Source organism: Seriola lalandi, unplaced genomic scaffold (assembly GCF_002814215.2).
Source record: "Seriola lalandi dorsalis isolate HSWRI2012SDOR001 ecotype SW California unplaced genomic scaffold, Sedor1 jcf7180002054883, whole genome shotgun sequence".
NCBI classification, from domain to species: Eukaryota; Metazoa; Chordata; class Actinopteri; order Carangiformes; family Carangidae; genus Seriola; species Seriola lalandi.
In genome coordinates, this window is record NW_019525658.1 from 4,017,339 (window position 1) to 4,041,607 (window position 24,269).

The 24,269-nt window shown below is 39.8% G+C and overlaps 1 protein-coding gene across 1 annotated transcript in view; it reads left to right on the forward strand.

The window, feature by feature from the left end:
- zmat4a (zinc finger, matrin-type 4a) overlaps window positions 1–24,269 on the forward strand; it is a 139,747-nt gene that overhangs the window by 36,628 nt on the left and 78,850 nt on the right. The window contains exon 3 of the mRNA XM_023397798.2: window positions 13,975–14,064. Within this exon, the coding sequence (XP_023253566.1) occupies window positions 13,975–14,064 (90 nt within the window). The remainder of the gene's footprint in view (window positions 1–13,974; window positions 14,065–24,269) is intronic.

The following is a 24,269-nucleotide window of genomic DNA, read 5'->3' on the forward strand; positions in this document are numbered from 1 at the left end:
GTGTTCCACACACAGTAAATAGTAAATAGCAGAATAGAAAACAAAACAATAAAAAGAAAATCTCCCTTGAATCTCCAGAATTACTTTAAAAGTCTTTTGCGTTTTTAAAGAGTTGTATAATAAGTTTTGCATCACAACTGCATTAGGTGTCTTCACACTATGGCAGTGAAAGATAACATGCTGAATTTCTTTATGGTTCAGTTCCAGTTCCTCCCTCTGAGCATTTAAAACTGACTTACTGACAAAAACGTGCTGAAAAACCTCCAAACCAAGATGTGAATTTTCTCTGTGTTGTAGCCCGTCCCTGTTCCCTTGGCTCAGTTAACATTCAACTGAATTCTACTTTCTTTAATTCTGTTAATATATTTCCTGTTGTTCGTAATCTGCCTGTTTGTGTATTTTTACATTAGTTCTTGTGTCAGAGACTCTTTGGCTGCTTCACATTTTAAAAGCACTGAAGTTAAAGTTAAAAGTGAAGCTATGTATTAAACTGCAGCACTGCAAAAGTTAGCTAGTTTTAAGTTAGCTATTTGTAATGTAATACATTTTTGAGTATTTTATTTTTTTACTTAAGGTCATTCATTGAGATGGACGTTTTCTCTCTGAGACCTCAGTCTCTTTCCCTCTGTTGCCACTTTTAAAGGGAATGAGAGGAAGTTCATGTGATTGGTCATTACTGAAGCTAGGCTCTGACTCCACCTACTCATTCTGGACTCCTCCCACTAACAACGAATTGTTTACCTGGTTTGCGCCACTACCTGTGATCACACCCATTTGTGTTTTTTCTTGGAGATTTCGCTTGCATTTCTCTCTGCGCCTTATTTCAGGATAATCGTGTCCAAAGTGTCTGGCCGTGCTAACAGCTCTGTACCTCAGCTAAATGCTCTCAACATGCTTCTTTTGACAATGCTAGCATGTTGGCTTTTAGCAGGTATAATGTTTACTATGGACAAGTTGGTTTAGCATCTTAGCATTTGCTAATTAGCAATTGACAGCTAGATACTGATGGGAATGTCTTGTATCTAATAGTTGTAGAAATGTTTTAATTTGAACCAAAATCTCCATCTCATTGGGATTATTTAAGCAGATATTGTGATATGCAATTGTGATTTCGGTTGGACTGGTTGGGTGAATGGAGTACATGTGGTAATTTAAGCCTCTCCTCATTAACCATTATTCTCAGTGCTCACTGGAGACCTGCACTGTATAGACTGCTTATCTTCACAGCTGTATTCAAAAACAGCCAATTAATGGAAATCAATCATGGGCTCGTGATGCCTTTTGCCAGGTAAACGTGCTGCAGGCTCATTATGTTCGGCAACAGTTGAACCTATTTACTCTGCTTCTACAAAACTTTGTTACGTTCTCCGCGGGAAGTATCAAATCCTTGGAGGTCTGTCTGAGTAAACACACTGTAATTCCCCCACAAAACCCCACGAGACTGCTGTTCTGATGCAAACGAGTGATGATTCATGAGATAATGCCTGTTTGTGTGTGGACTGCGATGCTTTTTCCCAGGGTTCCATGCAGTGAAGAGCTTTGTTATAGACTGGAGGGGTTACGACAACAGTCAGTAACAGCGAAGAGCCCTGGGCTAACTGGTAAGCACAGAAACCCTCTGCTTAAATCATCCAGGGACAGCTAAGTAAGACAGCTCAGCCCGGGTCCTGAGTGTCTCAGACTTTACCCGACCTCTGTCACAACTGTTTTTGTCTGACTTTCTATAATTAGAGAGCTCACTGAGGCTGCAGCAGTCAGCCACTGGTATAGTGCAAGTCACAAAACACTCAGGGCTGTGTTTGGGCAAAAAGCTCCACAAATTATCAGGGAGGCAGCGAGGAGCATCCATTGTGTAAGGCGTCAACCTGAGGCACTTAGAGTGCTGTGACGAGTGGAGATGGTACTAATAATGGTGCTGGCCTAGTCGCTCAAGGCAGAGGAAGGACAACTTGTTGACAAAACAGGCCAGTTATCAGGTGTTTTATGTCTGAAAATCTTATTTTCTTAAGACAACTGAGAAACTGAAAAACCTATTTTGCCTGTTTTTAACACGAATCAACTTGTTTTCAGCATCGTAGGAGTCTGGTTTCCTGATGTTTGATGCAAAGGCTTCACTGATGTTGAGATGAGAGCTACAACGATTAGTCAATTCATTAATTAGTTGATCGCAGAAAATGAATCTCCAACTTTTTTAATAATTGACTAATTATTATTTAACAAATTTTTTAAGCAAAGCTGTCAACATATGCGGATTCCAGCTTCTCCATTATAAGGGTTTGATGCTTTGTTTGTCATGTATATACACTTTGAGCTGTGATACATTATACGAGAACTTTTTTCACTGTTTTCTGCCATTTCTTAAAGCGATTAATTGATTTATCGAGAAAATAATCTGCAGAGTAATTGATAATAAAAATAATCGTTAGTTTCAGCCCTGGTCAAGATCAGATTGCATGATACCAGCGTGTTAATGGCCTGACTTGGCAGATGTGAGGCATCAAGAACAGAAATGAGCATCTGGTGCCACAATTTGTCTTTTTTTTTTTATCCCATGTGGTTTATCAACCAATCAGCATCTTTGTTCAAGACTGGATTTTAACCATTGGGAGCTTACAGGATGTGCTCTGTAATAGACATGGACATTCTGCAGGACTAGACAAAAAAATACCAGTACCTGCCTATAGCTGATGTTACAGCAACACATTTGACAGCTACACATCTTCTCATTGCTTTGTTTTTTCAGTTGTCACATTGGTTCCCAAATCTATGGTAATAACATGTTTCTGTCTACATGATTAGCACAAATATGCTCAATTTATTCACAAAAGTTAAATTTCACTCTGAGCTAATAAAATGCAGTAGAAAAAGAAGCAGCTCTTCCCATGGGGGGAAAAAAACCAAAACTCAAGAGATCTATTTTAAAACATAAGGACGTCACTACGGATGGATTTAAAGAACAGGAAGACCAGCGAGTTTGCTGAAAAACAGTAACTGCAGCTGTTATTTTCACTGAGGTGGTGAAAAATTACCCACATGAGGATGGGTGGAATTAAAGTCACTGACCAGAGAAGGTAATGTTAAATTAATCTCCTGGCTGTTTCCTTGTTCTGCACGAGGCTTCTGTGACCTGTTATCAAACACTGTAATTAATAACATTAAATAACTGGATTTAATGCTATATCCCAGGGTGGACTCATCCATGGTCCTCCCACATTTCTGAACAGATTTACTATTTCTTTCATTTGTATCAACAGTCTGGTGAGTGGTTATTTTTTTAAAGGGTAAGTATACCCTCAAATTCAGCTCGAACCCTCTCTGACAGCACTTTTAAAAAATGCAAAAGCAGAAGTGAGGGAGCGACGACTGTAGGAGGTGTGGCCTCGTTGCTATGTAATGTGTGATGTGGGGGGGTCAGGTGGCACTGGGGTGACTGTCTGACCAGTCAGAGCTAACCAGACATGATAATTCACTGTCAGGCCTCTCTGTCCACTGTCAGACAAGGAGTGTGGTGACAGTCACTGGAAGCTTATTTATGGCCCTTTGATAGAGTAACAGTGTGGGTACCTGTGTTGTAGCTGAGCTAGCGGCTCCACTATGTGAAGCAGCTCAGTATGTTTGTCGGGTAGTGCCAGTACATAGCTACACACCCTGTTTTTTGTCACAGTTAACATTAACGTTCTTTAGGGCTGAGCAATTAATCAAAACATTTTTCAAAATTGCAATAATATGTCCATGTGCTAAGAGTTTTTTGATAAAGGTAAAATATGCCACAACTACGAAGGGGTATTAAGACCATCAATGAGAAAAAATATGAGAGGAGGAAGATTTTTTTTTTTTTTTTTTTTCATTATGCACTACGAGAGAGATTTAACCGACAATATTTGTCCATTTCCCGCTTCTTCAGTTTGCACGAATGCGGCCACCTCCCAAGCTTGTGTGGTTTTACTTCTGAACAGACACATTTTTCAGCACAATTTCTTCAAAGTCCTAATGCTGACAACTACGCTGTGTTTATGAGCCAAAAGAGAAAGAAGTTCTGTGTTGCTAAAGCCGATTCTGAAGTAAAATTTCATCAGTTGATACAAGGCATCTCGTAGAGGCAGCCATACGCGCTGTTTGATATCGTCTCAAAAGGTCGACATTAATCTCGAAATGTCAAGACCAGAGAGGCCTCGACATTTTGACTTTATTCTTGAAAGGCAGTGCGGGCTCTTCTGACGCAGTGCGACTTTATTCTCGGCCACTGGTCTGCTTTTCATACTTGATGCAACCACAGTTGTAGGTGTCAACATATGAGATGGACCTCAGAGTGTTTCCTGAGAGAAAAGCAGCTCAACCAAACTTTCAAACACAAGCAGACACAAAGAAGAATGAGCAGAATAGCAATGTTTACACACAGTACGTTTGGTTGAAAAAAAATTACAAATTCACATGACTATACAACACTCAATAATCCATTTATGTAGCATCACAGAAAATTAATCCTACCCAAAACGTATGCCTGAAAAGCTCAGTCTCTAGCAGTGCTACTTTGCATAAAAAAGGAATTTTAAATAGCAGATTTAAAACATTGTATGGTCGTTTCGAAGTGCACATAATGAAACGTTTGGAATTTCAAAACAATCGTGTCCAGTGTTTCCTTCAGGGAAAGTTGTTATTTTCATTACATGACACAATTATTTCTGCTGCTGCCCGGCTTCACATTCAAATACATACAGATATTCACACTAGGGAGCTGCCCGGTACAACCACAGCCTGCAGCTGGTAGCCACGATGGAGCAGTGCGGATTAAGTTCTTGGCTCAAGAGCATTTTAAGCCAGCAGCTGGTCAGAGTGAGCTGCTCCGCTGTTGTTATCTTGGCAGTGCCTAACTCCTGGCTAATCAAAAAATGAGCAAAGAGGAGGGCATATGTGGAGCCGAGGCGTTAGTTATATAAAAGTGAGTCACATAAAAATTCACCCCATGTACAGTTGTCATGAAGGAGGAAATTAGCCGTGGAGACCAAAACCGTTTTTTGTGCCAGATGGTAAACATGTTTATTTCTGCTGTAAAGTTGGGTGTTTTAATCTGGAAGTCTATGGGGATTGACTCACTTTTGGAGCCAGCTTCGAGTGGCCATTGAAGGAGCTGCAGTTTTTGGTACTTCAGTGTTGGCTTCATTTTTCAGTCCGGGATGTTACTGCTTGGATAGGTCATGTAGTATGCAGAGAAACTGATAGGCAGCATTGTTTCTTTTAGCCACGACTATTCCACAAACCTAATTATGTTTATTATTGTCACCATGACGATAACCCAGACTCTGACCCTTAACCCTCTAACCGTAAAGACAAACTTATTGTAACCCAAACTATGATCTTTTCCTAAACTTAACTACATAGGTTTTGTGCCTCAGCCTCAAACCATGATCATTTCATAAGCTTAACAGTGTGTTTATTATTGTAACCATGACAACAAAGGTCCAGTACACTATTGTGCTATTTTAGGAGAGGCTCCTATGGGGTGTATCATATCAATGACCTATGTGCTCATTCAGCTTTGAGGACTTGTTGGGCAGCTGTTTAGATGGAAGAGCGCTCATACATTTTCTACTACACCACATCCTCCCCCACATATCATTTATATTCCTGAATATCAGTTCTGTATATGAGAAGGGTCACTTTTTATTATTTCCAATTAGAAACAAGGCTAGCTTATAATTGGCAGTTGTGTTACCGTCTTATTTGGTCTAGTATTTGTCCCTTGTACTCCCCCACCCTGGCTGTGGCGAGTGGAACGCCTGAGCCTACAGAAGTGCTGATCAGCTCACTGATGTAGTGGTAATGCATTATGGATTTTTCTTCGGCCCTGATTATGTCAAGCGTGCACTTAGCTTCCCTCTCATACAAGCATGTTCTGCAGAGGAGCTGTTCTAATATAGTTCAGTGTACAGTGTTTCCTGCTGGTTTCTTCAGTCTCTTGTGTTCTTCTGAGTTCTTTATAATATTCTGCTTGTTTGGGCCCATTTACTCCAAATCATATACCTTACAATTGTCCATGCCATTTTCCAAACATCACGTAGTGTATGAATGAATTCTTCCTTTCCTCCGGTTCATTAGATTCCGTTTGGCATGAATAGCTACCTGCAGACACTCAAGTCCGTATAGTACATCAGATAAACAAACACAATCAAAGTAGAGGGTAGGAGAAAGAAACTCCTCTGCAGACCATTAATAGATGTACAAACTCTAAAGCCACCCCATCCAGTTTGTTGAGATATTTCAGTCTGGGTGAAAGTGGTAGACCGACTGCCACTGCAAACATTAGTGCTACACTGTAGCTGTGTTCAAGTTCAGGGGCCACATTCTTCAGAGGCTGCATTTGAAGACCGATTTCATCACAGCAGCACGACTAGACATTTTGAAGGCTTCTTCAAATGTGGCTGAAAAATGAAGGATCCAACAGATTCTTCTTTTCTCGGCCACATTGATCCTTCATGGGCCAATCTATCCCAAGATTCATTGCGCGCAGATAATGAAAGCAAACATTGACAGAGAGCCTGAGGATTACACTTCTAAATGTACGTTTTGGGTTTAATCTCAGTTAAACAATAGTACAACTGTTAAAACCAATGGCCTTAAAACCTCAAGTTTTTGAGAAAAAAAAGTTACTGGTTGTCAAGATTGCTAGGTGACAGGAGCCACACTTTGCGACACAACTTTTAGGGCGGGCACAGATGATGACCCAAAGCTAAAATCTTTCGTAAACCATGCCGTCTCATTTTGGTTCGGTCTTCGCGGTCTACGATGGCTATGAAGGACTACACTTTCGTGGACAAAAATCTACCACTTTTTATGATATCCATTTTCTGTCTTCACATTCACCCTGATTAATACAACTCACCGGGATTTTTGTCTCTTTTGTGATCAGTAGTGTGATGATTTTCACCACATCTAACAGAAGCTGACCTCACAAACGCAAGATACTTTTAGCATCCACACAGAGCTCAGTTATATCTCGATATGTTTTCTGCTTGTTTTGCTGGTTTGAAAGATGCAGTGCAGATTTAACATTTGGTAGAGTACAGTGGGAGGAGGCGACAGGGGACCCGCTGACAGAAAATAGAGCCAAGATAAAAAAAACTCCCACATGAATGACATCAGCTTTCCGAATGCACACTTTCATCAAATTTTCAAATGAACCAGTTATGGAACAAGCTAGTCAAACTTGTTTTCCATAACAAATTTAGAAATAGTTGTTGCAGAAAATACTTGACACTGCCTCTAAGGAGCTATTACATCTGCTCTAACAGAGGTGGCCTAGCTGTTCTGTGCGGACTACATCTACAGCATCTTCGTTCAAGAGCGCTCGTTCGTTCTGGGAGCTTCCTGACTCTTTGAGCCGACCTCATCCCACAAAAAAACTGGAACAATGGAACATTGTAAATGGTTAACAAGTTAGAGATGTAAAATATTTCACTTATGCGAATAGTTTGACATTTTGTTTTTTCAGTCAGTTAATATATCATAGCATTGAGCACAAAGCAAAAGAGGGACACTACAGCCCACCGAGTACCATCTTATTCCTGTTACCTTAAACTGAAAATGAGTGGTTCGCAGGGTTATGTGCAGGACTATGTCTTGACCAAGAGCAAGGAAGTTACTGCTCCTAGCCAAGAAATACACATAACCTCCTGCTATACATGAAACTGTATAGAAATTTAGTATCATGATTATAGTGATCAAAATTATCGTGGTTATCAGTATTACCACGGTATTGGTAAAATGTGCTGAAAATGTTCAAAAAGTAATAAACAGCAAAATAATAACATGTCCAACACATCTATGTCATAAGGGACCAGTATCAGTACTCGGTTTGCCTGCTGCATGTCCACTGTGTAAACAAGGGAATAACAGATTTATTTATTTTTCCTGCTGACACAGTAGACACTCCTGTCATCTGTCCAGCATGATGTTACACCAGAAGCACCGCGGCTACACTGTGCTCGAGGATGAAATGGTGAGCTGCAGCCCTTTTCAAAAACACATAATCACTGATCAAAGCGTCTCACACAGAGGCTCAGCGGCTACAGCTCACTGTTTCTCTCCCGCATCTGTGTGTGCACTCTGCGGTCACGTGACATTGCTCTGGACAGAAAGGCAAACTCGTCTAGCAGTGTAAACGGAGTCAATTGCCTTTTTTTTTTTTTTTTTAAGCAGGTTTCCTCACTTTTAAAAAAGAAAAACAGCTTACACCCACTAACTTTGGTGTAAAAAAGTTTAGAAGGCTAAAAAATTTCTGGAGCAGAGTTGTCACTGCTTTCCACCATGTTTTGATTGACACATAACAAACCCACATTGCTTGCCGCCCATGTGGCTGGGAGACTGTTGCTGGTTGATGCAGTATGTGAACGTGAGCCAAATTAACCACAGTAATTAACCATGTCAATCAGCCGCGGTTATAGTGATCATTTAAACGGTAATACTAACCGCCTGGCATTTCTACCATGATATAGCCTGAAACAGGTAACCGTTTCATATCTACCTCCTGCAGTGTGTCGTGTTCTTTCACTAGTTAAACGAATATGTTATGATATGTTAATTAATGAGATTTAGAGGTGCTGGTTGGTGGGTTTTGTTTCCTTTGGACACAGCCAGACCAGCTGTTTCCCATTGTTTCCTGTTCTTTGGGGGGGAAGAGAAGTCTTACAACCAAAATCTTACCTCCTTTAAAATGCAGCAGTTAGTGCTCAGAAGACCTACAGCACCAGTTTGTCTTCTGATGTACACTGCTTTGATGCTAAGCAGACTGCAGAAGCAGTTGTAATTGTATATGCAGCTGGCCCAACTTGGTAAATAGGAAGTTATGCAAATAAATGAAAAAATATCACATATTTACAATTACAATTAGAATAATGAGCAAATACATAGGTTTTCAAATGGGCAACTGTAAAGGCCAGTGTGCACAATAGCCCATTAGCTGAAATGTCTCCTGTGAGTGGGTGAAGTGGAGCCTCTGTATCCAGTTTGGAGTTGGAAGTGTTTGCACTGCAGAAACATCTCTCTGCTGCAAAGAAGAGATGTAACCTCAGTGTGTAAAAAAATCACTTTGGGGGGACATAACAAATAACGCGCACCAGAAGTGCAATTGATTGCAGCTTACCAAAAAAAGAAAAAGGAAAAAAAATATATTTCAGTGAGGTGAATCAATGCCCAGCCAACTGTAAAATGATGACTTTTTGATGTGGTAGCTATCAGCAGTGACCTCACAGGAAATTGTTGTCAAACTCTGGTTGATTGTCTTGTTCCTGTGCTCCATGAAGGACAAATGTGGAATAACATTTTCTCCATATTCATTATCCTTGATTGCAAAATAAATCAAAAATTTATATTTTGAGACACATGAACACACAGTTGGAACAGTACAAAGCTGATTCTGCCATCGTAGGAAAAGCAGTTCTGTGAATTATTTTACTCTGATTATTTAGTGGTAAGTTGGAGAGAAAATTTGAATTTTAAATGCTCAAATTTTCTGTCTTTGTTCTCTCTGAGTTTGAATCATCTCTGCTGCTGCTGCTGCTACAGTGGATAATACTACATGAATAAAACCACTTCACATTCCCAAAATACATAAGTAACAAGACAGGTTTTTACACAGTGGCAGAATGTGCTTTGTTCTTGTTCATTTGAGCTACAAGTGTCATTATCAATTTTCGTTTTCTTACTGTAAATACTGCGCTTATTCACAAAGGAGGTGATGAAAGCAGGGCAGGTTTTAATGAAAAGTGTGATGAGTGAGCTGCCATGTGTCCTTCATGCTTTCCAAGATTGATCAATTTTTCCTCAAAGAAGCGACGGAGATGAGGTTGCTTTATCTCTGCCAGGAAGCCAGACAGGCAAGACAAATAGATTCCTGCAGCCTCGCCCTCACCCCCTGACTGGACAGGACGAGTTTGTCTGTCACGCCTGATGGAGCAATACGACGGGCACCTGTCCCCTCTTCACCATGCCTCGCTAGACCCCATCGTGTAACTATAACTCTTCTGTGGTTTTCCTTGACGATGCAGTGACAGCATCACAGGAGGTTTTCACTCCTCCTGCCGTATCACCTCTGATGCAGACATCTGTGACATCTGAAGCTTCTCCTCATGAAGCAGAAGCAGTTTCAGATAATCTAATCTGTCCTTCCAAAGTCTGTCTTTCCCCTGCCTAACCCCTGGCTGTGCAATCGGATCCGAGGGGGTCCAAGAAGAGTCATGCTTCAGCCTCAGTGAACTAATTATCAATTCGATCCAGTGTCAGGGAGCGGCAGCGTGCACTTCATTTGACAGTGCTCTGTTATTTTTGATGGGACTTCTACCCAGCACAGATCGAAGACAGATCCCTGACTCAGGCGTGTGTATGGGGAAGGGAAGGAAAAGCAAAGTGCCATGTTCAGGTGGAGTCTTTTTGTAAACAATGCGTGACTCAGATTGATGTAACTCGACACAATAATTCAGTCTGGTTCAATATCGTTCGGCCTTTTGCTCTAAAAGCATATTTTAACAGGGAGTTACCTGAATTGTGAAAGCAAAGCACTTAAAGTGGCAATTTTTCATCACAATATTATTAATACATGACAGAGATTACCCAGAGTGTTTATTCCGTGCAGCAGTGGGGTGGTTCAGCGGGTAGTTTAAGGTCTCTGTTGTACGAATTCTTCGACTAGGCTGACATTTGTATTCCAGTCTTGGTATTTAAATAGTGAGGTTAGACTATGAGGGCAGTTTTGAATGGTGAATGGTTGGAACATGAATAGGTTGTCTAGGTTGTCACCTTCCACCTTCCAGTGAGGGTAGTATGAATATGTCCTATTTGCAAATGCCAAAAATAGCTCCGTCTCATGAGATGACTTGGTAACTCTGTGAGGAGTTGGAAAAGATGGATGGATGTTTTGTTTATTTTAGGTAATTCTCTGTTTAAGGGATTTTGGCAAAGTATTTAAAGTATAATAACTTACTCATATACTCTAGTGCTTATTTTGCAAACCTAATTTGCTGACCAAACCACTATGTCATGATTTATCTAGGGCTGATCCGACACCACTTATCTCCTCCAAAACAATTTCCAATTCTTCAAATCAGTTTATTGGTTGACCTATATTGTACTTACATATATCCGTCCCAAAGTCTGTAAATATATGTTGATATTAGTGGGTTCCAAAAAATCTTAGACCACTTTTCCAGAATGCAAAGACCAACGTGTAGTACATTTTTGACCTTTTTAGTGACAGCTGCAGTGAGAGAGTGACAAGAAAGTCAGGGAGAGAGAGAGAGAGAAGGGGGGATGACATGCAGCAAAGGGCCGTGAATCGGATTTGAACCCGTGGCCACTGCGGGTAGGACTGAGCCTCGGTGGTACACACTCTACCAGGTGGGCCACTGGGGCGCCTCAAAGACAGACATATTTATAATGATTGAGAAATGAATAAGAGACATTTATGCATATAGACTTTTTATATGTATGTTGTTTCAATTAATTTAAACATATATAAATTAATTATATATTGTTAACATATATGGTCAAAACATTTTATATAAAAATTCAGTAGATAAATATTTTTAATGTATGTACACATACAAATTTTACTGTGGGTATTTCGTATATGTTATAAACTTATATATCAGTATATATGTGATAATAATAAATCCCCTTATAGGGGAGGACATATGGCAACATCACTCTTGATACAGGGACATGCAGTATATGTTATGTATTAGAAATCTCTATCCTTGTAATTCTCTGTTCCAATCTGTGAGAGACTGATTGAGTCATCCCTCTGTGTTTAAAATAACATGATGCTGCAACCGAACATTGCTTTTTAAATATTGGGAGACTTAAATCCAACACAGATTACAGACATATTACTTTAACTCCTTTCAAATGTAATTATTGTATTCTAGGACGATTATGGACTGAAAATTGGATTTTGCATTTTCTGTTCAATGGCGCCCTGGAGGCTTAGGGTTTAAGGCACTGACCATGAACATCCCCAGCTCATGTCCAATTTAGGAGCTTTGTTGCATGTCATTCCTCATCCGTCTCTCTCTTCATTTCCTGTCATTGTCCAGTGTCTGGTATCTAACAAAAATATTAATCATGACAAAAAAAAACACTGGCTTAAAAAACCCTCTTTCGGGTGGGAATATCTGTGGGGAAATGTGTCGTAAACAGAGAGTGATGTAGTTCCCCGGTTGTTGGGATTAATTAGAAGAGCAGTTGATGTTGCCCATATGAAACAAAGTGTAAACACAACAACGACATATCATCACCTTTTGAGTTGAAATAAAAAACAGTTGCTTAGACGTCCAGCAGTTGCAGAAAACATTATCATTCACCTAGAGTTGTGTTTGTGTGTTATGATGACTTTTAATCCAACATTCTTTTAGCTCTGATTTTGAGGGAAATATCTGGCTTTTTAGCTGCTAAATTCTCCACTATGTTCACCAGGTATTATGTATACATCTCATATACATATACATATTGTTTTCATATTGTCATTGATGCATTATTATTAAAAATATTATAGATATTATAATATTATAGACGCTTTAACAATCGTTGTTTACATTGTGTTTTAAACCACTCTGACTTTGTTCAGAAAAGTGTAATATATTTAATTTTGATCATCAAGACACTGAGGATCACACCTGATGCTTCACTTGTGCAATCATTCATTAAAAATACTGACATTAATTGTAAAGTGAAACAAAGTAACTGCAGTGCACAGACAATTAGACAAACAGAGGCTTGACAGTTCATCATGGCTCAGTGTTTGTGGAGCCTGCGGAGAAGGGCAAATTTACTTCATATTAAATTTGCTCTCTTTGGATCCCTGCGTAAAGGCAGGTAAACCTTGTTGTTTAAGTTACCACATGTGTGATATCTGGGGATGTGAAGGAAGACATGGCAAATGATTACTGACACATAAATGTATGCAGTATACATTATAGCACCTTTTTCTGGTTCAGATTTCCCTTATTTGTGTGGTGTTTCATGAGTCCTCTGATATCACTTTTTTCTTCATTTCACAGAAATCAGAGTGAAAGCACACAAACATGATAATAGAAGTGGGTGAAAATGGGACACTACTTTCAGGCCTCCTGAGTCCAGGTCTAGTCTGAGTCTAATCCAGTTTCAAACCTGTCAGTATATGTATAACACTGAGTCTCAGCTTGGGCAATATCCAAAATTGTGTACAGTCCAGCCCAAATATCACAATATACGATATTATAATATAATTATATTGTTGTGTTTTATATTTCAGTTTTTCTTTTTTTTCTTTTTTAAATAATACATAATTATATTATTGTATTTTATGTTTCAAGCGATTTTTCATATATAATTGTGATATTGTACTTATTATTGTTATCATTATAGCATCTTTTAAATAAATTAATTCAAGGTAAAATAAAGAAGTTGAGGGCCTGCCCCTTACAGAAAAACCACATGAAGTTCACATGTGCAAAATCACATGATCACATGTGAAATTTAACATGTGAAAACATGTTAAAATCAAATGTGCTGGCATGTGGGAAACATGGTTTTTGAACATTTTTGATTTGTAGTGTGTGAAGCCCATATATTAAGCCATGTGATATCTTTGGGAATACATGTGAAACCCATCTATATAGTTTGTTGTTTGTTTGTTTTCCGTGTTTGTCAGTAATCACATAACTGCACTTGTTGAATATGTTATGGTGAAAATCTGCAGTATTTGTGACATGTTACAACATGTAGTAACATGTTTTCCACATGTGCTAAACATGGTTCCACATGCTAAACGATGTGGTACTGTGACACGTGTGATCAAATGTAGGAAACACATGTATCCACATGTGGTAAAAGATGGGAAATTCATGTAGTTTTTCTATAAGGGGCAGCACCTGAGAAGACCTCATCAAAACATCAACCAGCTTTCTGCTTTACTAATATTTTTCTGCCCCTTCTCTCCTCCAGAGTCGGAAACACGCCAATAAAGTGCGACTGTATTACATGCTACATCCTGTGGATGGAGGCTGCCCCGCCAAGAAGCTCAGAACAGACAATGTGAGTCCTGTTTGAATTCTACACCGTACTGTCCGTCCTGCTGCATGTCTCTCCACGCTCTCAGTAATCACAGACAAACATGCGCACATCAGTCCACACAAACCTTTATTGTTAATGGATTTTCCTGCTTTTCCCAACGTGACCCCCCCACACTCCCGCTCTGTGTCAGAGTGGCTGACAGATAAACAGCAGTGTTTCTAGACCAATGAACAATGCGACAGTGACGACGCTGTGGTTGGATGCCAGGGGATGCCAACCTTTCATCAAACACAAAGACACATTGTGAGTTATCCAGCCCTCCCGGTCCTCCCTGTCATGTCAATTGAAAGTACATGACATCTTTGACAGACACAATTATGCGGCCTGTCATTCCCTGTTCGATAAGTGTTTGGGTGGTGATGTGTGTATTTTGGTTATTGAAGCCTTTTACAGCTTGAAGCAACTTCTGTTCCTCTTCGTCTGCACCAGGGAGAGACAAAAACATGGTTTCTGCGTCCCACTTACCCAGATAAGCATCACGGTGTTGAGATTTCATTGAACATGTAGAGACTTTATGTCGGTGTCACAGTGAACTGGGCATTTTCAATCTAAACTCCTTTCAGGTGGAGTTCAGGTTGATGGAGGAGAGGCTGTAGTGGGGAGATTGGAGTGAAGGGGCCGAGGTCTTCTCTGTGATTACTGGGGTTTTTCCAGCTATCAGTCTGGAAATCTGGGTTTCTGAAGCAGATAAGAACACATCAGGGACTCTATTGCTGTCTCTCGCTGCCTCAGCTCATCATCCAGCCCTGCTATTCTGTTTCTGTTTCACTGTACATTTTCCCGCCAACCCGTCGCTCTCGTCCCTGCCTCTGTCTCTTTTTGTTCTTATCTCTTCCCTGTTTCCCCGTCACACACCTCTGCAGATCTGTTTCCTCCATCCCTTTACTCGTGCCTCTTATTTTCCTTTTCTTCCTATCCTCTTCTTTCATGACTTTTCCTTTCCTGTCAGAAACTTGCCTTTCCTGCTTTCTACTTTCCTATCCTTTCATTTCATCTCCTCTCCTCTACTTTACTTGTTACTACTTTCCTATCTAACCCATCTCCACCTCTTTGCCTCTCGTCTTTATCTCCCCTATGTTTCTTCTGTTCCATGCCTGTGCTCATCAGTTTGTTCCCTTATTCCCTTTTCTCTTGCTTCCCTCTTCTATTCGTTCTTCTACTGTCCTATTCTACCCTTTCCCATTGTTTCCTTTGTATTCCTTTCATCTGTTTTTCTACTTTGCAACGTTTTCCTTGTATTTGCTTTTCTCTCCATTCCTATCTTTTCCTCCACTTTCTCTTTTCCTCCACTTCTTTTTTTTCTTTCCATTCCTCTACTTGTCTTTCACTGCCGTTCCTCCACTTTCCTTCCCTTCTTCTAACTCTGCGTTGTCCTCCTCACCCATTTCCATTGTTATCATTTCTCTCCTCCCTCCTCACCCTCATTTTCCCTCCCTTCTCTCCCCTCTCATGTCTTTATCTCTTGTTTCCCCTCCTCAGATTTCCCCTACAAAAGGTCTTTCTCTGACTGTTTCTTTGATGCGATTTTTTTGCGATCTTTGAGACACAGGAGACTCGTATTCTATCTCCTGTCAGCATTCTGCTGATGCTTTAATCACTCCCACTGAAACCACGTGGGACCGGAGTGATGAGTGATGAGACTCGGGTGTAGGAACAGGGACGTCACAGCTCATCATTCTTTCACTCTCCTCTGTGCGTTTCATTACCTCCTTGTCAGACAACACAGGTACAACATACTGTTTGACCGTTTGACACACAGAGTCATACTCTGCTTTAATCTGGCACTATCTGGGCTTTTATAAGAATGATATTATTCTAATAATAATAATCTTTACTGGATATATATATGTATGTGTGTGTATATATATATATATATATGAGTAAACAAACGATTATTCAAATCTGGAGCATATGTAACCACAGTGTTTGAGTTTGCTCTGATTATCCTGTTTGTGTCAATGACAGAGAAATCATTACTTGCTGTCACTTTATTCAGGGATTTTTATCACATTTCAGTTGGGGTTTGGCTAATATTGGCTTTTGACAGCTGACTACAGACAGTGGCATTATTACTGTTCCTTTATTTTGTATTCATAATCTTCTTACATATTCAACTAAAATCAACACTAAAACACTAAAAAGAAAAGAAAAAAGAAAAGTTTTCATTGTTTTCTCCAGAGCTATTTCAGGTTGGAAAAGCTACTGAAACTGCGAGTCAGGTAGAAATTTGCAGATTCTGTACTTTAAAGCTGCACAAATCAATAGTTGTTAGCACATTTGCAATATGTCAGTGTTGTCTTTGCAATTTGTTACTCTTCCCTGAAGTGGCTGAAAATTCAAAAGCCTTTTCACAGCATGCACTTTGACTTGTAATAGTAGGAAAAGCACAAGTGTTGCTAATAACATTAATAATAGCTCTGTTCTATTCAAGTGTTCACCTGTGCTTTTACTACTGTGACAAGTCAAAACATGTCTGTGAGAAAGGAATATTAATGCAGGTTTAAAGGAACCCTGTGGAGTTTATGACCACTACCAACACCAGGAAGCTATAAATGCAAATATAATAGTCCCTGATACCCTCAAGTAAAAGCAGTTATGCAACACTGTAAACATGAAGGCTAGTTAGAGTATTAATCACTCAAAAATCTACTATTAAAATGAAATGGTCTCTTTCATAGTGTTATGTTATATATATTATTAGATTATTATTACTGATGTATTAAAAGTCCATATTTTAAGCTTTTCCTGTGTTTCATTTGAAGTGTTGATCCATAAGAAGATATATTTGTGGTTTTAAGAACCAAAAACCATCTCAATGTAGTTTTACATCTCCTCTCTCAGGCTTCTCTCTGGAGCTCTAGTAATGACAGGTCTGTGAGCCAATAAGAAGAGAGGAGGCTCTGAGCCTCTCTTCTGATTGGCTGACTGTGATCGGAGTGATTGAATAAAAATAAGGCAGATTTCAGGTAAACACTCAGAGAAACCAAATCCTGCAACATTGGATGGTGGGTCCAGGTGGGCGGGGCTTGGGGCCTGGCTGAGAACAGTGAGCGCATTGTTGTGACATCACAAAGTTCCAGAAGTCCTGACGGCTGGTTTTAAGGCTCAGTTTCTGAATACAGGCTGTGTGCATCTCTCTGTGGACTGAGTGCTTTGATACTTTCACAGTATTAATATAGAACCTAGACCTGCTTTATGATCAAAAAAGACTTGGACATCTACCTTTATACAATAATTGACCTTTAATATTCAGCAGCATTTTTAATATACATAAGCAGCATTTTAATGTTGTAGTTGGTAGAAGTGCAGTCAATCAAATGTCAAATAAATATAGTGGAGTTAAAAGTACAATATTTCCCTATGAAATATAGTGAAAAAGTTCAAGCAAAGTACCAAAGCCTTTAAAATTGAAGGTTCAAAACTACTTTCTACCACTGCAGCATTTAAACCCTTCAACTCCACAGTGAATGTTGATAGTAAAACATATTCATGCTGGGTGATTCAGACTTGGCAAAGGGTCCAAGGTGAAAGCAGCTGTACAGTATCTATTGTATTTTTTTCCTCTGTGGCCTTTACTATTATTCCAGCTGCTCCCAGTATCAAAGCTGTTAGTATTTTGTGTATGGCTGTCAGGTAGAATCTGTGTCTGCTTTGTACTGACTGTGTTTACAGGGACAATGGGCAAATTGGTTTCTACAAGCATTCGGTTGTTTTCCCAGAATCTCTGTCCATACTGCTGCATCACTGAGCAGGGGAGTTAACACTCTATTCTATTCGCTCTATTCAAGCTTCCCATGTTCATGTGACCTTGCCGGCTTGTGTCATCTAAAGGCTTGTGAGGGAAAGTTGAGCTCAGGGTTTCTATGATGTAAGTCAGTGATGTAAAGGTCAGGGAACTGTTCTGATCTTGTGAGAGCCACAGTAAACTCTGGAAAAGTCTGAAGGCACATTTTGATATATTTTCTTTTAACAGTTTGTGCTCCACTATTACACTGCAGTAAAAAGGATGATAATGTTGTACATGTTGTACAAGTCACCTAGCTGTATGTCCAGGAGGGCAGTAAGTAAAGATACTTTGAGACAGCGAATGGAAATCATGTTTCTATACCACTAAACTGCAGTAAATATGTAATTAACCAAATTACATTTTTTTTTTATTTACATAATGAAGACAGTTGTTAATGTACATATTTAAAAAATAAATTGATACTCAACATATCAGTGAAATGCTCACAGAAACCATATTAGCTTTCCACAAAAATATCTGATCTTGCAGAACAATATCCACTTGTACAGCATTATTAAACCTTTTGATGGTTCCGTTTAGACTCTCACGAACATTAGGGAAAGATTGTCGTCTGGTTTAATACAGAAAAAGTTGACAGTGGCTTCAGAAAAAGTGGATATGAACCTGCTCACTGGTGTGACAGTTTCACCCAACCATACCAACCAGCTCCTGGCAAGTCTCATGTTGATAATGTAGCACTTCATTCATTAAGAAAATGAAAAAACAAAAACAAACAAAAAAAAACTAACATAAACCAGTGATTACGTTGCCACCACAGCTTAACTGGGAAAACAATTTACTTGTCTATGAATGTAATTTCTAGGTGACACACATAAATATGTGGCTTTGGCTGTGTGATGTAGCGGCTCTGTTAGTTTCCCCATAAGCTAAATATTTTAATTTCTACTGACATTAGTGGAGGCGCTTTTCATTTCAAATGAGGTGCCCCCCCACCCCCCCCATGATTCGCTGCGACAACACTGTCTCCAGGAAATAAGTTTACATAGAACATTTACATTTCGTCATCTGGCAGACATCCAAAACGACTTATACTGATGCAACTCTGTAAGTCTGTAAGCCTATTGAATAAGTCGTACTGTATTAGATTCATTTGCCTCAGGATGTATTTTGTTGTTGAGGTTTGGTTACAAACTCAGATGTCAGTCGTGTCTAAACCTACAAATCTCAGGATAAAGTTTGTTATAGCTCGAGACAACAGAAACGGGGCTATTTTAATAATGCCATGAACTGAGGAGCTGGTTTATGTATCCAGGGAGCCACGCGTATAAAAACAACAATAAAATGAGGCTCATTTATATTTAAAACCTTGGGCCTGACTTAAATTCAATCCAAATGATGCAACTTCAGGATTTCTCTCCAGGCTGTTTTATGTGTTCTGTTCAGTTCTATCCTAAAAACTAACTCCTGAGTTTACTTGTGTCTGCAGTGGTATACAGTAAAAACTCCATTATTATTATTCATCAAACCCTAATTCAGCTACAGTACGTTCCAGCTGACAGTGAATGTAGGCTGTTGCTTGTAACGAGATGCCATCCATCAGGACAGCAGCCGTCAAATCTGCCTACAGACACACGCTTGCCTCCACATTTGAGTTTCACAACATCAGCCTGTTAATAGGCACAGGGACCTCCGTAGGATGGAGACAGAAAAATCTCTGGGTACTGGATCTGGATGCAGAATCCTGTCAGGAGACAAGGGAGAGGGAGCCGAGGGAGGAGTTTGGAGCTGATAGAACAACTCCTCCGAGCTTCACTGGCGTGCAAATTAAATCAACCTTGGGGTTAATATCTGTTCCAGGAGAGACAGACGGCTGCTGTTTCACTGGGAGAGAGAGAGTTGGGGGGGGTTGGGGGGTGGAGGGGCGGACAGAGAGCGAGGCAGAGAACTTTACTATCATACTGTGTTTCTGCTGCAGCTGCTCAGCTTCCCTCTGAGAGTTCACTGTCTGCAGCCTCTTGATCTGTTGTGTGTCATCTATTATGTATTTAGATCATGTAGATGAGTTCAGTTTTACACCAAATATTTTACAGTGCATGCATTAATTTTTGAAAACACGGTGGGGTCTAAGGGAAGGCCACTGAGCAGTTACATGAAGGGGTGAATTGAGGTTTAACTGCACATTTTAAATATCTGGGTGTAACATCTTTTTAGAGAAAGTGGTTGTTCCAAGGCTCAGATGGACATGAATCTCTCCCAGTTAAAAAGGTGAGCAACTTCATCAGAAAATAAATGGTTCATTAAAAAAGATGAAGGTTCTGCATGTGGCATTTAACTGAAACAACCTCATTTGATTCTAGTCAGGAACTTTTTCCTGCTTAGGTTACCTGCACAAGAAAGTCAAGCCAATGTACGTAAAAATATAAGGACTAGAGTTACAAAGATTTCAAAGGTGGATTTAGATTAGGGATCGACTGATTATCGGCCTTTATCTGTGGTAATATTCAGCATTTTTCGATTATCGATATTGTTTTTTACCGATAAAGATAAAATAAATTCATTTAAAAATTCACTATTTTGGCTCTGATGCAGCCGGCTGTCCCTGTCTGTAGTCAGCACTCTGGCCTGATGCAAAGTCCCGCCCACAGCACCATCTGATTGGTTACACGTAACAAGTAATAGCCTATCACGCTGAGCGCTGCTGTTTACACAGACGGTCACAGACTAGAGCAGATGCGATCAACGAGCAGCTCGGGTTAACTAGTGACGCTGTGTGTCGAAGGAAAGACGGCAGACATCACTAAAGTTGTAATAAACATCACAATCCTCTACACTGAAGTTACAACAACACCACACTGTGATGAACAAGTTCATCTGTTGGTCCAAGACACACCGGGCAAGACGCTAGCACTAACCGCTAAGCTAAAGTAACTAGCAGATCTGAACAGCATGTAAACAACACCTGAATTAGTGAGAATCATTAAAAGGAGCGGAGAGCTCTGGGTGCTGGAGCAGAACTAGTGTAAGTTTAAATGCACAGCAGGAAGTTAGACACTGTGATGAAGAAAACAGCAACATTAACTGTGTTCAGACAGAGCAGCAATAAACTCTAAACTCCAGAGACTGGAGACGAGACACTACAGCTACTGCAGCACGTGAACGGTCAGTAGCTGCTGTTACTGAAAAGACATTTTACTACAGTAGAAGTGAAATCACTGTGGGAAAATGTTCTCAGATAAAAGTACAAAGCTAGTCAGTTAAAATGTCTGAGTAAACGTGTTTCATTTTAAAAGGGGGAAGGGGAGGGGTAAAACATGTTGCTGCCAGGTGAATAGGTTCTCAGGTGAAGATGGCACCGAAATCAACCAATTATTTCCAGTCAGCCTCTTCCAGTGGATAGCAAGGTTAAAGAGTTTAGTCTGGTTAAAGTAAGAACTAATATGACATAATATGACCAAACCGCTTCAAACAAAGTGGCTATGAATATTGTTAGTTGTTTTCTGTTTTTACTGTTATCATGTTTGTCAATACAGTCAGCACAGTTCCTTAAGATTAAGAGCCAAAGGGGTTAAAAAGGAGGTGTTGGGTGGAGTGGTGGCAGGGCAAGGGGCTGGATATAATAAGAGCATTTCATGTCTTTTTTTTTTTTTTTTTTCCTGTAATGTATTGTGATGACTCCGAAAATGCCAAAAAAATATATTCACCAAAAAAAAAAGAAAAGCTATGGAATCATTCTAAACCTTTAAATCAGCCGACTGTACAGTAGTTCATCTTTTTGAAGCAGGAGGATGAGAAAATGTGTGACCAAACCCGGAGCAGCCTCACACATTGTTTCATCTTTCTTTTTTCAAGTGTCACAATGAATCTGTGTTGGGTCTGCAGTCTGACCTTAGGCCCTCGGTAAAAGGGCACATTGCCTTGATGGGAGAGGGCTCCACTTAAACTACACAGATGTGATGCGACCAGGCTGTGCTTATAAGGTGGCACTGTCTAAAAATACATTCGGCAGCACCGCCTCCAGAGGCTGTGGGACTACGTACGGCCTGGCATGGCCCGGCGTCTGGACCTGGTTGAGCTGATGGCATCTGACAACTGTACACGCTGCTGGTCATGCTAGTCGCTGTGATAACCTGCTCTCATGCAGAGGGGGAGGGGGTGTCAGTCACGTATGTTCTCAGCATTCAGTGATTTTAAGGACTAAGGTTATAGAACAGCATGTTTTGGATTCAATCTAATCTGCTTTTGTCAGAGATGATTGTTGTTCTCTCTTGCTTTGTTCAGATAGAGCCGTGAATTACATTTTACATGCCATTGATCGTCATAAAAATCAAACCTGAGAGACAAACATGAAATAAACATAAAGCAGTAAGGAGGCTGCAGTTTTACCAGTAAGAGACCTGTTCAGCATGTGGGCTCCTCACTCTACTCGCTTCTAATTTCTTATTGCATTTCATTCAGTCCTCTGCTCCAATGTTTAGACAGCAGCTGGGATTCCATTTAAGCGATTTCATGCAAATAGTGAAATATCAGATTTGGATAGCACCATGAGAATTGCACATTTCAGCTGAAATGTCGTCAGCAATGCAGAAACATTTGAACGTTGGCTCGGGGCAGAAAGGTTCCTGCAGATAACAGTGCAGCAAATGCATTTGTGATGTGATTTATGTATTTATGTATAATTGGAAGACAGAAAAAGAGATCTGACAAATTTGATATTATAAGTATCAAACATTTGCTGATTATAGCTTCTCAGAATACTGCTTTTCCCTCTGACATACTACAGTAAATTGAATACCTTTGGATTTTGGAACACTGATCAGATAAAATAAGAATTTCTTATATATTATTTCATTAATTGTTTGTAAGAGAATTGTTTGATGTTGGAGTTAACCATTAACTGGTTCACATGGCCAATTTTACATAATGAAATAGCCTCTAATCAGAATGCCTTTTTTAATGTATCTTGTTCATGAGTGGCTCAAACACAGTCTATGAAATACTGATCTCAAATTAGATAGTTTAAGCAGATGTAAATATAGACACCTCCCGCCTGAATGTGACTGTAGTCATGGAGCTTGTTTTTAGAATGTGATTACTTTTTATAAAACTTGTTGGCCAAGGTTTTTTTTTTGTGTGTGTTCAACAAAACAGTGAGATCTTAAATTAACTTCAAGCTGTTATTCTGAGGTGTGTGAGTGTGTGAGAGAGAGAATGAGTGAGTGTGTTTCTTCCACTCTATCTTTGTGACGACCAGTTTGAGTTATATAGCTTATGGAGTGAGGGCTTTTTGGCTGGTTCTCACAACTTCAAAAGGCTGTTTAAGGGTTAATCCTTGTTTAAGGTTCAGGTTAGAATTAGCTTTAGGTTGGGGTTAGTGATTTTGTTGTGACGGTCAGGGATGAAGGGCTTGGGAAAGCATTATTGCAAAGACTGTCCTCACAAATATAGAAGTACAGGTGTGTGTGAAGCAGCCAAATGAGTACATAATATATGGACATTTTTCTATAACATACACAGCTCTGCTTCGGTTAGACACTCAACTGTCCCACAGAGGTTACCTTGTTCGGCTGTAATTATTACTGGAGCGGGGGTGAACATTTATATTTAATTGATCAATTTACACTGTCTGGATAGGATTAAAATAACCACGGCAGGTGATATTAACATTACCCTACCTTCCTTTGACACAGTAGTGCAGCCATCATTATGCACTTATTCACCACAGGTGTTGACAAACTGGCATATTGGCGACTGGTCTCTGCAAGTTGCTTCTACATACATAAGTTTTATTAAGAACTTTTTCATTTAATGGACATGATGTGTTTCTTGTTATTTGACTTTGCAGTGGCTGTGGTTTTAAGGTCCCAAGTACTATAAAGGTAGATGTCCATGTCTTCTTTGATTATAAAGCAGGTCTAGGTTTGATATCAATACTGTGAAAGTATCAAAGCGCTCAGTCCACAGAGAAATGCACAAAGCCTGTATTCAGAGACTGAGCCTTAAAACCAGCCGTCGGCACATCTATAATTTTGTGATGTCACAACAAAGCAGTCACCGCTCTAAGCCATGCCCCAGGCCTGCCCACCTGGACCCACCATCCAATGTTGCAAGATTTGGTTTCTCTGAGTGTTTACCTGAAATCTGCTATATTTTTATTGGATCACAGTGAGCCAATCAGAAGAGAGGCTCAGAGCCTCCTCTCTTCTGATTGGCTCACCGACCTGTTGTTACTAGAGCTCCAGAGAGAAGTCTGAGAGAGGAGATGTAAAACTACATTGAGATGGTTTTTGGTTCTTAAAACCACAAATATATCTTCTTATGGATCCACACTTCAAATAAAACACAGGAGAAGTGTAAAATATGGTTCACCACAACGTAATGCAAAATTTATTCACTGTTAAAAAAAAAAAAAAAAAAAAAA